The 13976-nt window shown below is 34.4% G+C and overlaps 1 protein-coding gene across 3 annotated transcripts; it reads right to left on the bottom strand.

The window, feature by feature from the left end:
• Nucleotides 1-1289: 1289 nt before the first annotated feature.
• On the bottom strand, nt 1290-6291 carry LOC142611542 (ergosterol biosynthetic protein 28). Of its 3 annotated transcripts, none has more exons than XM_075783605.1 (4): nt 6016-6225; nt 2352-2558; nt 1645-1724; nt 1290-1551 (listed from the first exon to the last, which is right to left on the bottom strand). In XM_075783605.1, exons 1-3 carry the CDS (start codon nt 6128-6130, stop codon nt 1657-1659), a joined length of 390 nt encoding a protein of 129 aa, XP_075639720.1. In that variant the 5' UTR covers nt 6131-6225; the 3' UTR covers nt 1290-1551; nt 1645-1656. The 3 variants fall into 3 exon arrangements, with proteins under 3 accessions (XP_075639720.1, XP_075639721.1, XP_075639719.1); XM_075783606.1 differs by having other exon boundaries at nt 1655-1724; XM_075783604.1 differs by having other exon boundaries at nt 1290-1724; nt 6016-6291.
• Between the last annotated feature and the right edge of the window lie 7685 nt (nt 6292-13976).

The following is a 13976-nucleotide window of genomic DNA, read 5'->3' as shown; positions in this document are numbered from 1 at the left end:
ATCAACCTCAATTGACATGCCAGGTGATTCTAGTGCAAATTTCACGTCATACATAAGCGTTCCCCACACTAATTACTAACAAGAAGAAAGCGGGTAAAGCCAAAAAAAATTGACACAATTTGATAATGCACTTACCAAAAATCAAAATCCCTTCAAATAAAGATATAATAAAAGGATAAAATACTATTGAAAATCAGGAGAAATTACATTTTATCATTCTAAATTATACCTGAGGTCATCAAGTTTGCTATTAATTTGGATAGAAATCTAAATTCTATAGTGCAAAATGTAATTAAAAGTATAGTTTAGAATAGTAAAGTGTAATTTCTCCTTTATTTTTTAAAGGATTAAGAAAATGAAAAATTGTGTCTTTTTACGTAATGTCATATTTTCTATTTAAGTTAACAAGCAATTTGTCGTTAGGATGCAAAGTGTAACAATGGTCATAATTCAAGGTGCAAAATGTGCATTCGAAAAGTTTATGAAGTAAAGTGTAATAAGGGATATAATTTAAGGTAGTAAAGTATAAATTTTCTAAAAAATAATTTTTTAACTAGTGTAAAACTTACATTTCTAGGCTATTTTTTTCAGTGAAGGATTATATTATTATTATTATTATTATTTAAAACAATGCCTAATTGGTTCCTTGATTAATTTTTAGCCTTTTTTTGGCTGTTACTAATTTATTGGAAATCTACCTTAATGAGCTACTTAGTGGATTCTGATTAGTTCAACTAATAAAGTATATTATCGTCAAATACAAAATTTGAAATTTAATTCTCGCCTACACTAAAAACCAATTGATGTTTCGATCATCTATCATCAAACGCAAACATCATATATTGAAACTCTCTTTAAAATAAATAATAAATAAATAAACTTAGAGAGCCACTTGGACACAAAATTGCTGCCCATCTTCTTTCAAGACAGTGAATTGGGTTGAGGAAAAGGGAAAACTAAATAAGGAGTATAAAAACAAGAGGCACCAAGTGTGTACTAAAAGGAAGTGAGCAATGTAATACATTTGAAGTTACAGTATGAACATTGCCACCACCAGTAAAAGAAAAAATGTAATAACAAAAGCAGAATTTGGGTGGAGGCAAATGGCAAGAATTAAAACTAAAAAAATTCAGCGTGGCGTCAGCCCCATTTGAAACCCGAAAATTAAGTAGGTAGCTTAGCGCATTGTTAGTTAAGTTAGGCAATGGATCCTAGTTGATACCTAAACCTTTTTAGACCTGTAAAAGGGAACCAAAAAAAAAAAAAAACATTAAGGAACATCGATGGGATTCGACAATAACATTGTAGTCAGCGTCTGTAACTCACGCAATTCTTTACCATGTCTTATGGAAACCACCAGGTAGCACCTTACTTCTTCACAAGGAAATTGAAAAGGCTTCCAGAGTAACAACAAATATAGAGGGGCAGTAAAAGTTCAGAGCCATGTCTAAATTTAATCTAGCAAAACAATAAACGTTGGAAAGCTAAATTTGCATAACTTTATAAACCGACAGTGTGCATGCGAACCCTTGCCTTGAGCGATTGATAAACCTATGCATAAAAAGAACAAAACAAGCAACATGAAAATGCCTGATAAAAAAAAATCCATCTTTATCAGCCCAAAAAGAAGGGAGAAATAAGCACATCATTCTACATTCAAGAATGCTTTGGGTGGATAGGTTGATGTGCGTTCCACTGCAACAGCATCCATATTATTGATGTGCCTGATTAGAAACAGCAGTTTTATCAATTGAAGATCAAGGTTATATTTGCATGTAAAATGCTCCAAACCTAAGGGTAAGACAAAAATCAACTCATCACCAATGAAAACTTAAAAATCAGTAACTTTTTTTTTTTTTTTTGGGTGGGGGAGAGGGGGGTGATATGACCAGCAAATCATTAAAAAAAAACAAAACAGGGCCTGCAAGCTGGTAGAACAAAAGCCCAAACTTCACCTAGAATTGTTCAAGCTTGTTACATGTTACAACTCACAGGTCAAGGGCTGGCCACTTATATTACTGGTCCAACAGCTGTATAAAGGACATGAAGTGATCATTGCATAGGGACAAAGGCTTTAAGAGAGGGAAGAGGGCTACGTCCTTTTCTGACGCCCATTGGGCTCATGCGTTTCAAGTAGGCCCAAAAAAAGTGAATCTTGACCACTTTTTCTTCCCCCTTAAGGGAGTATTGATCACATTCCTAGCCCCCCACCCCCAGAAAAAAGAAAGTAAACATGAAAATTATGTCCAAGTCCAGGAAAATAACCAGGCAACTTCAACCCACATACAAAGCAAAAGGGAATAAAGACATTAAAGAAATACGACAGCAAATTAGATCATTAACATTCATACCTGCAAAGATGCCAACAGTTGTCAGATTCGCAATTGCCATCGTATGATATATCAGGTATTCAGTTAAGAAATGACCAAAGGCATAGATGAATGACAAGAAGGTAGCCAAATAAAGTGGCTTATTTTCAAGGTTAAATGCACAAAGAAAGCAGAGGGTACAAGTTAGAAGCGTCCAAACTCCAAATGTCCTTCCATGAACTTCAGTCACTACAAAGAGGTAAAAAAGGAAAACGAAAAACCATCAGACCTCGTAGAACATAATAAACCACGACATGAAGAGTAAAAGAGGAAAAGAAGAGAGGTGAGGGAGATTGTTGAAATATCAAAGCGAGGAAATTTCATTCGTTACTAGCAAAAACAAAATAATCAAACAGGAAGAGCTAGGCATTAAATCTTCTGTTAATCTATCTTAGATGTACTGTTGCATGCAAATAACTCGTGTGTGTAACACATTGCATCAAGAGAGACGTTCACAATGTCAAGAGTACCAGACACTGTTGGTGAAAGCATGAGAGGCACTTAAGCGCAAAGGGCTCATGGAACCTAGGATACAAGTACATGCCTGATTGAAGTGAACATATTTTCTAAAAAGTAATATAGTAAAATTTAAAGCAATTCTATATTGAACAATATGTAATGACAATCAAGTGATCAACTAATCACATAAAATTTAAAAAATAGTATTTTTTATAATCACCTATAAAATTTAAACATAGATGTTAAAGGTTAATCACATCTTCAACCAATTAAAAAATATTAAAAACAACAAATTTTTACAGCAGACAAATGGCTTTAAACAGAATAATTAGTTAAATAATGAGGATGGAGGAAGAAGTAGCCATTGGTTTAAGCCAAAGAGAGAAAGAAATGTTGGCATGTGTGTGGTGTATCATATCATAAGAATGGTGTTTGTATAACAAACCAAGTTCCCATTTCAATTGTCTTAAGATTTAAAAGGCATATTTATGCGTTAGTATCTCTTTAAACAAAAAAGAAAAGGCACATTTTGAGCATCTCAAAAGAGAATGCTTTAGGCACACTATTTGAAAAGCGCTTTAAGCGTGATTTTACCATCGCTGGCCTGAGACTATCACACTCACTAGATATCCTTCAGCAGGCACTCAAATAGTAAGTAAGACAGCTTACTAACTCCTCTTCAAAGTATTCACAAACACCAGACAAATAAAAATAAGCACAGACAACTTAGTAGGCATTGTCTGCTTGAATCTTATTACTACTAGTAATTTCATACGTAGACAAACGTTACAGTCATATTGTGGGCAGGTTATCCCACTTTAGTGGTGTAAATTTTATGAGAATTTAAATGCTTTTGTCCTGTATGCTGCTCCACTTCATTTCTTGTAGCCTTGTAGGTGGTAAGCCAGCAAGAGGCTGATGCATGGGTGTTGGTTATCTAAACTATTGTGTACTTGACATTCTTTTTCATTTGTGAATTACGAATTCCAGTGTTTCACCCAAAAAAATTAGAGAATTTAAATGGACATATGTGAGGCTACAAAAGAGGTCCCCTGTTCATGGAAGACAACGTTATATCATTAATGGTATGTAAGAGATAAAGTCATAAAGGAATTATTAAACAGAGGAAACTTTAGAACACGATGGCTAAGTTTTTTTAACAGACTCATCTCCTTTAGGTTCCTACAGATCTCAAACATATAGAGAGAAGCAATTGCAGCTTCTTCTTTCTTTCTTTTTTTGATAAGTAAGCAATTGCAGCTTCTGACTAACAGTCACATAAGTACATTATACATTTTCAGTATTTAAAAATGGGATCTCATTGTTTTCTCCTTATTTTATTGAAACAAAAAATCAACTTTAAGATACTAGTCTTTAGGAAACAAAAGGGCATGAGAGAACCAACTTTTAGAAAATCTTTTTTTCTTTGGCCACAGAAAAGGGAAAGGGGGATTCCAGAAAATCTTCATAATGCAACGTCAAGATCCCTCGATGTGAGAACATGTCTGCTCAAATCTAGTGTCTCCACGGCAGGTTATGTGTGATGGACATATGTTGCCAGAAAAGAAAACACTTAAAAGACTTAAGTACTGGCTATAGAGTACATAATAATATCTTAATGTGTGGGAATCCTCCTACCATGCTTCCTTTTACCTGTAACATAATCTTCCACTTTAAATACACAATCGCTAATGCATGCATCCAAAAGAAATACGTTGCAAGGCACTAGGAGCAAATCTACATCCTAAGATATTTCGTTGTCATTATAATCAGAATCTAACATTCTATATCTTTCTTGGTCACTGGACTCTAAATCTAATAGCTGCTTAACAAATTCATTCCCCTCATTATTGTTCTTAAAGTACCATTCCAAAGTTCATTGAATTTTCATGACTTCAATAACCACAGTGTCATTATTGATTAAGTATTGGAATTGCAATCAATCATTTTGTAACTTTCTTTGTTTTGACACTATGAGTCAAGTGTAGATTGAATTCTCATCCACCCTGACTTTTCTCCTACCAAGACAATATCAAAAGGCAATTGCATCCAACTCCAAACCTAACAAACTAAAAATTGTCTAAGTCCATTGCAAAGTTTGTTAAACCATATTTCATTGTTTCTCCCTCAACAAATAAATAAATCCCGATTTTATGATTGGCAGGTATATAATAATCACTCATCATCTGGATCTTAATGAATATAGACATATATTTATGAAGGCAATAAAGAGAAACATTTTCAATTATTATAGAAAGAACTCTGTTTAGAAACAAGTACGAAAAATTGAGTAACATGGAACCGAAACATAATGAAGACTGAAGGACATTTTGACTCAACTTTTTGATGGTGCACTTGTAACTCTTAGCCACCAAAGTTCCACCATCAACCTCAGTTGACATGCCAGGTGATTCTAGTGCAAATTTCACCTCATACGTCAGCATTCCCCACACTAGTTACTAACAACAAGAAAGCGGGTAAAGCCAAAAAAAAAAAATGACACAATTTGATAATGCAAGTCAAAAATCAAAGTCCCTCCAAACAAACATTTCTCGTTTCTTTGTTTAATTTTTTTTTTTATTGGTAAGTTACACGCGCACCCGCTTCCTTGGCCACAAAGTGTTTGTTGAGCCAAAGCTCATTGCTGCTCAAACATTCAGTCTTTACAAAGCTATCTATATGGAAAGTGACCAAAAACGCACTTCCAAAATGCATACCCATCAACACCAATCTATATCTTTCAAAGTGTAATAAGTATATGAAAGATCCAAAACTTTGGGATCTGCCCCTCGAGTTTTAAATTTCCTTTCTTTGTTTTAGTTAAACACAGATCTCTTGCTTGAGATACACAACCCAACAAGCACGCAGAAAATCAGCAACTTGTCCCCAGCGTTGACAAGAAGCGCATTGATCAATCAGTTGCTTAACGAAGTACCCATTATTCTTGATTTTGATGAACAACCAATCTTTTCTATGAGAGTGAGTGAGTGTTGTTATTGAAATGTGTGTTCCGGATTTAGCTAAGATAGTGTAATAAAGTTTAATTCTTGCTCTCCGGGGGTCAAAACTCAAAAGTCAAACAAATCATAATAACAAACATTGGACCATTGGTATGTGATTTCTAATCTAAAAACGAGAAAAAAAAAAATAAAAAATAAAATAAAATTTAGAGAGAAAGAGAGCTAACTGGTGGTATTGGAGAAAACGGCGAGTCGTAGAGCCCAAATGTCGACGAAGCCGAACCAAACAGAGGCTAATCGAAGCGACCCCACTAGCATCAGCCACCATCCTAAGGCCTTCATTTTTGGCTTTTTTTTGGTTTTCCTTTCCTTTCCTAAAATTGCTTTTCCTCTCGTTCTGTGTATAAGAAAGAAGAGTATTCACCTATTTGTGCGTGTGCGTGTGTGCGTGTGTTTTTTTTTGGGTAGTTTAGTCTAAAGCCACATGTGTGGGCTGGGCTGCCCACCCGGTTTTTTTTTTTTCCTCTCGGCGTTTGTTTAAAACCAGGCGACGGATCGGTAACCAAACTGGGATTGCACTACGTCGTTTTAAAATTATGAGGCTGTAATAGTTGTTATTTTATAGATGAGGAATGAGATGTCCCTAATATTTTCACAGTATTTTTATAACAAATCTTAAATGGTAGGTTGTTACTGGTTATTATTATTGGAGCAAAAAAGTAATCTTAGTGATAGGTTTAAATTTGAACCAATAACAACTAACAACCTATGATTTGTTGTAAAAATGTTGTGGACGTAGCGCATTTATATATATATATATATGAAAAAAATTCTGCCCATATTTATGTTAGATTGTTGGTGACTATTTAATTGATATTTAATGTTTTGTTCACTTCTTTTTATTGTGTACACTTCTAATTGTATCTTAAAAACATTCAAAAGTAACTCCATACACCTTTAACATAATGATTATTCTACAGGTATAAAGTCCTTGTAAGGTGGAAGGGAAAGAGACCAGGGTTGGAAGACAAGGGTCGGGATTCAAATTTTTAAAGATGAGCTTTACGTACATATACATATAAGCTTAGGCTAAAATAGATTTCTATCTTGTATAAACAACAAAAATAAATCAAAAATAAATATATCTTGATTATTTTTTTTGGCTTTAGTTAATAGATGCCATTATGTGGCGTTTGGTACGGGAAATCCACATTACTCCTGGCATCTAGATTCCCAAGAATGTGATTCCTAGGAATGTGATTCCTAGGAATGTAGTTATTCCTATGTTTGGTTTCATTGGGAGATTCCCAGGAATGTGAGATGATAATGTTTGGTGTATTCCCAGGAATTTTAAATGAATTATTTGTTTTCCCCATTTTGTCCTTAAATTTGAATGTGAAGTACCAAGCCCATTAAAAAAAAATATCTTCCTTTAAATAAATAATGAAAAAATATATATAAACTATTAATTAGTCCTTTAAAAAAAATATCTTACTCTGTATAGATAGATAAAAAACATTATATAAACTATCAATTAGCAATACATTCATTAAAACTGTGATCTAACATTTCAAAATGACAAAAATAATACAAAAATAACTATTAGCAGAGTTATTTATCCTGTTTATGTTGTTTTGGCGGGAAAAGATAAAGACAAGAGAGAAGATATTGACAATTTGTTTTTATAGTTTATCTTAATTGCTTAAATGATAAGGAAAAAAGGTTAAAATTGTCAATTTATAAAAAATACAATTTCTTTTAAGTTTGGGAATCTGGATTCCCACCTGTTTTAAAGGGAATCCACATTCCTACTGAGGGGGGTTTAAGGATTCCCCTGGCATCTGATTCCCTAGCGTAATTTGCAACCAAACATGGGAATCTTTAAACATTCCTGGGAATCCTAAAACATTACCCCGTACCAAACGCCACCTTAGAGCATTTATTAATAGACCATTTAAGGAAATTTTTTATACAACTTTTATAGAAAATATAAAAAGCTATCAAAAAATTTAATTACTTTTCTATTTTCCTATGAAAATTTTCTAAATATATTTCCTAAACTAATGCCCTTACGTCATCCGTTAACTTTTACTATTTTTTATTTTATTTTATATACATTTCATGTGAGGAGGAGATACTTTGTTCTCATTTCTCAATGTCAACACCTAAGAAAAATTTTGACCTTTTACATATAAATAGCTGGTAATTTGTGCAATGTCCAAAATCTCAAAAATAATGATAGATATTAATAGGTATTTATTATGCTTGTTGTAGGGGGTGATCCCCTAAAAGATTTCACAGGCCAGAGGAGTTGGGCTAGAACAACGATTCGAGAAACCAAGCTCGGGCCGAATCCCATGGAAAAGTCCCAGAGCAAAAATGAGGGTAAAAGCCCAACAAGATAGGATCCTCTTGCCAAGAAGAAATGACAAGATTTGCAGTGTTGTGTTAAAGCCTCACCTGAGGACTGATGACCAATAAAGCAGTAAAGGAGGAAGCCATAGCCTAGAAAACAAGCTGAGGAGCCGTGAAAGATGGCACACAACACAAGCAATATTCAACCCTGCATTAATTAGGTATTCTCACAATACAAGTTGTATTAAATGATGAATGACTGATTTGAACAATATTTTACATACCAAAAGTCCTCTTTCATCATCAAAAAGAGGGAGAAGACACCTTATGAGACAAGTATCTTCGACCATGCAGCATGGTAATCCACTATTTGAGGAGTGGGGAGTGAACTAAATGCATAAATAGGGCATTCCCCTACACTTATTGGGGATTGGAAAAATTGAGGAGAAAAAGTATTTATATGTTTCTAGAGAGTGTTTATATTTATCAAACTTGCCTATAACCTTGGCATATGTGTATTTGTGTCTTTAAATCACACAAGTATCTATTCAAACTTTGATTTTACTTATTCAATCCTCCCACTATGGATTATCCTTTATTTTACAAATTAGTTATGATGATTAGAACCTCAAAATTAACTTCCAAGTTAGGTCTAAGAGTTTTTGACTCCTACACTTGTGTTTGTATATGAAGCTATATATTTTAACATTTAAAGAAAACAAGACAAGCTAAGACTCTAATTGATGGTTTAAATGTATAATATAATTTAAATTTAATTATATATTATAATAATAGCGTCTAAAATTGTAAAGCTTCAAAAACTTACATGGCATGATATTATAAAGTCCAACTCTTACATTAAGTTAGAGTGAGGATTTGAACCCACTCAATTCGCATTTCTATACACAAAAGAAAACTCTTATAGCCAAAGGCCTTGTAACTGAATTGACACCTCTCAAATGCACAAAGTGCTTGGGAGTTTAGGGAAAATGGTTCGAGCTGCCGGGTTAGCAATATGTTGTAATTATCTCTAAAAAAAATCTCATAAATGACAAAATATCAAAATTAACCGAATATCATCAATATAGTGATCATATGAGGTTGTTTGGCAATGATTGTATTACATAAATAAGACAACCGACAACGTGGGTAGAGCAACAGTGGCTTGCAGCTTTGGGTGCATCGGCGAGGCGGTGGTCAAGTTGGGTATGGGTGCCAATAAATTGACTTCGATGTCTGCTGTCCTGAGTTCAGGGGCGACAGTGGTGCCGATGGGGTTGGAGCTAGAAGATTCTGCTCATCAACGGAATTTTTTTTGTTGATCAGAGTCAATTTGCTCCTCTATTGGTCATGGGTAATGAAATGGGCTTTAGTTTTGGGGTGAGGGATGACCTTATGGAAATTTCGAGTGTGAAAGGAGATCAATGGTGCAATCCTCATGAAGGGTGTGTGCCGTTGAGTAACTTGGATGGTGTTGAGTTATTAAAAGGTGATTCTAAGCTTCCTCTACTACAATGGAAATGCAGTGAACCTAACACTTGTGGTCCTTCTCACGGGGAGGCAAAAAGTGGCTTGTTGGAGTGTTCCCCACTGTCTAGGTGGGATCCTTTTGAATAGAGGGAGTTAGAGGTGACACAGGCAGTGGATGAGGGAGAGATTCTGGGGTCAGAGGTGAAAAACTCAAAATGGGTGATGAAATTAATGAAAAGTTTCTGTAAAATTGTGAGATTTCCCATTGTAAAACATGAAGATCAATGTATGGCTTTGTTTCATCTTCTAGAATAGGATTGCATTGATGTGATTAACATTGGGAATTCAAAACGAATAGTAAACAAAAGGCAAAAAAGGGCTCAAGGAACTCAAAGGATTGATTTCTTCAATTAATTATGTTAGTTTTCTGTTAATGTTTTACTAAAGGGGGTTGTGGACAATTTTGTATGGCCATGTTCAGGAGTGTATGGTTGTTGATACCCGTTTTCGCGACACATATTCTACAAGCCCGACTTCCTTATAGGTTTAATTCATGTATTATATTATATTTTATTCTTTTAAGCATGGCCCAAGCCTATGTGACTTATTGGGGGAAATTGAGGAAGTGTGGTTTGGAGAGTATGGGTCGGTTCCTTTCAGACCTTTTGCATGAGCCCAACGCATACGTGCTACTAAGTGGGCAGGGGACACTGGTAGCACCTTAGGCTCATGGAGGAGGTCTTGTACCCAAAAATTCCACCCCAAAACAGTTTTTATGCTCTGGGTGAATGTGGCCCAATTTTTCTGCTATAACCATTTTTTACCTAAAACACATAGCTAGCCCTAAGTGGCTGGTCTTGTCTGCTACAACAACCAAATGCAAACTCCAAGGGCCTGCCATGTCTAGGAAACATCAACCCATGAATTTAGGACACTCTATTTCCCAAATTATGTAAAAAGTAAGCCAACTCTCTTACCTAATTAAAGCAAATCTGACCATAACCTCTTTGATTGAGACATTGGGGTTCAAAGCCTCTTCTATTGACCAAAAACCAGTCACTTAGAGCACCCCAAATTCAATACAAAAGGCCCCAATTAGATTCAAATGCAACCAACCACGTTCTAGCTTGGGAGCTGAAACTTCAGAGCTAAAACCCATTCATCCAGTCAACAATCTCACAATTCTAAACCTTAAAGGTGGAAATATGGGTACAGGGGAACCTTCCCTCTCTTCCTCACAACCTCTCTCAATTTCCTCTTCTCGGTGACTGTGGGTCGAAATTTCAGACCTGTTGAACCACGTTTTCCTCATAAAGCTAAAACTTAAGAGCAAAAACCCACTGAGCCGATAAATGTTCTCACAATTTTGAACCTTATGGGTTGAAATATGGGTATAGGGGAACCTTCCCTCTCTTCCTCACAACCTCCCTCATTTTCCTCTTCTCGGTGACTGTGTGTCGAAGTTTCAGACCTATTATGTTTTCATGCTTTTTTTAGCACTTTTGTTTTTTAGCATTTTGATTCTCTCTTGTCCAAGCCCCATTAGCCTTTGTTTTCTATACATTATGAATTTTGGGTTTGATTCTCCACAAATAAACACTTCTAAAGAACCCAATGGGAGATTTAGGCCGTTTTCGCATTTTCGGCCTTTGTCGCAAAACGTCCCCAACAATGGTCCTAATAGCCAACGGGGTGCTTTGTGGGAGGAGCTCACAGGGATGCACTTTAGGTGGAATACAACATGGTGTGTTTTTGGGGATTTTAATATCATTCGATACCCGAGTGAGAGATTTGGTAGTGATACAAACTTAGTATCACTATACTTTGGAAAGAAAAACATATTTAAAAGAAAAACAAAAATAAAACCATAAATAAAAATGGATGGGAAAAGAAAGAACAAAATTATGAAGAAATTTTTTATTTGAGAAAAAAAACTCACAAAGATGAATGGGTTTGAATGAAAGAAAAAACAAGAAACAAAATCACAAAAGAAAAATGGGGAGAAATCACTAAGTTCCTTATTTTGACAACATATGTTGAAAGGAAGAGCTTGTATGCACAACAATTCAGGAAAATCTTCAAACCACTCTTTAGAATCAGAGATTTCTTTTTACTAAGAGAATAAGAATTCTCTTTTTTGGATTTCTTAGAGAGATTTTAATGAGAATTATTAGTGAGACGTTAGAATTGTGGGTGACAGAATCCGTGGTTGACTCTCTCCTTGCTATTCAAATTCTCTTCCACTGAACATGCCATATTATTTTTTATTATGAGTGAAACTAACCTTAAGTCTTAAGCTAATGCCAGGTATCAGAAAGACAAAAAAAAAAAAAAAAAGTGATTTGCTCTATTAGCACAAATGTCTCGTTACACAGTTAATAATTTACATGAATAATACATCTCATCATAAATTTAATCAGTAAAATCTACCACTATTTTAAGAGAAGAAATATGCATTTATTGTGCTTTCATAGACTCGCAACGCTAAATAACTGCTCAAAAATCATATAGAGAAACATATAATTATTCCTATTAGTTACTCTCGATTTTAAAGAAAAATACCAAATAGATTGACATAAAGATGTGATCTACACCACAAATGCTCATACTTAGTTGTCATCCACCATCAAAAGGTTATTGATGACAAGGGAGTAAAGTCAATACTAAACTAAACGTAAAGAAAGAATCAAAGAAGTAATGAGAGGATTCAACATCTTTAAAAACATAAAATTGTCAACCCCAGGACCCAAGCTAATGATGTGTAATTTGTGCACTACGTATATTGTCAACCCACAGATTCAAGCTAATAATGTGTAATTCAAATGATTTTGCAACCTTACTAAGGTAAGGGGAGGGAAGAGTTCGTTGTCATGTGACAACATTTTTGTTTTATCTGTTATTGATTAAAAATACAACAGTTTTTATTATAAAAATTATTTCAAACTCACATAATGAAAGGATTAAGGTAATTGATATCAATGATATATAATAAATAAATAGTGTCAATTCATAAAAAATAAATAATTAAGTTTTTTCTTTGTTTTATATTTAAAATCAATATCAGATACGAAAAGAAATTATTCATCCAGTTTGTCTCATCATGCTTCACTTTACAACCCCCCCCCCCCCCCCCAATCCCCCAAAGACATGATGGGTTAGGGACGGGTTTTGCTCCCTTGGTCCAATCTTGCCTTGTCTTGAATGTGTATATATATGTTTTTATTTAATATAGATACATATCTAAATTACTTATATATAAAATTTATTTTATTTATACACAATTTATATATATATATATATATATATATATATATATATACACACACACACATATACACATATATATACACACACACACATATACACATATATATACATGATGACTTTTAGTTAGACTTATAATATTATTGCCAGTTAAGCTTTTGAGATTGCATATGTTTTACATACTAATAGACATTAACCATCCATTTATACTTGTCCAAAGATGTTTTGACCCATTCAATATTCACTCGTCCAACCTGAAGTGGATGAGAATAGGAGGGCGAGGGAATATTGAAAGACACAATTTATTGTGTTGAGTTGTGCGATTTTTGCTCTATCAACTCATAATCTCTCGTGATAATCACAACTTCTGAGATTCTCACCATCTATTAGTCTTGTTGGATCCATTTTGCCATGACTCCAATAAATGGAAAGAATTAAGAAGAATGTAGCCAAAATTCGACCTTATACAAACATCAGACCACACCCACTCCAAGGTATGGGAAAAAAAAAATTCCTAGCAAAACTCTTTTACTTTGTGTAAATTTGGTTTTAGTGAGTTACGACTTAAAAGAAGAAAAGTTTTGGTTGACACCACAATGATACTCTCTAATTAAGTGATCTTCTTGTGCATGTCTTCCAAAAGTCCCTTTTGTACGAATGGTCCTCTAAGATTCTTTGCATCATCAATTGGCGTTGTTTTGCTGGAACATGCGTATAGCCATATCACCGCTCTTATGACAAAGTGCGACATGGTCTAAACCAGAGCCAGGAAAGCCAATACCAACATCGTCAGTTCGTTCAATCCACCACCACACGACTGTCGTAGAGATACAAATGCAAACCCTTAGGACCAACATCCAAGAATTGGCACTGCAGAAGAAACAGTAACACACATAAAAACAAGGGAGGAGCTATATGTATGAGTCCCCCCCCCCCTCCCCCAATTTTCAAATATTTTAATACTATATATAAATATTTAACATTTTAATTATTAGCCTACAAAAATGAAACTTGCTGCCCCTAAATATTTGAGCTAGTCCAATGATGCTCTTAAAAAAAATTGTCCAATTGATTTAGTAGTTATAGTGAATGTTTTTTT

Source organism: Castanea sativa, chromosome 10 (assembly GCF_040712315.1).
Source record: "Castanea sativa cultivar Marrone di Chiusa Pesio chromosome 10, ASM4071231v1".
Classification (NCBI taxonomy): domain Eukaryota; kingdom Viridiplantae; phylum Streptophyta; class Magnoliopsida; order Fagales; family Fagaceae; genus Castanea; species Castanea sativa.
Note: the sequence above shows the minus strand (reverse complement) of the source record. Positions and strands in the feature narration are given on the sequence as shown.

Bases quoted from the DNA above. Each gene is read 5' to 3' on its own strand.
- LOC142611542 (XM_075783604.1), bottom strand. From the start codon at position 6,130: ATGAAGGCCTTAGGATGGTGGCTGATGCTAGTGGGGTCGCTTCGATTA. The intron at 2,559-6,015 runs GTTAGCTCTCTT...ACCTCTTTGTAG, and splicing joins CGTTTTCTCCAATACCACCA to TGACTGAAGTTCATGGAAGG. The intron at 1,725-2,351 runs GTATGAATGTTA...GTTTCTAATCAG, and splicing joins AACTGTTGGCATCTTTGCAG to GCACATCAATAATATGGATG.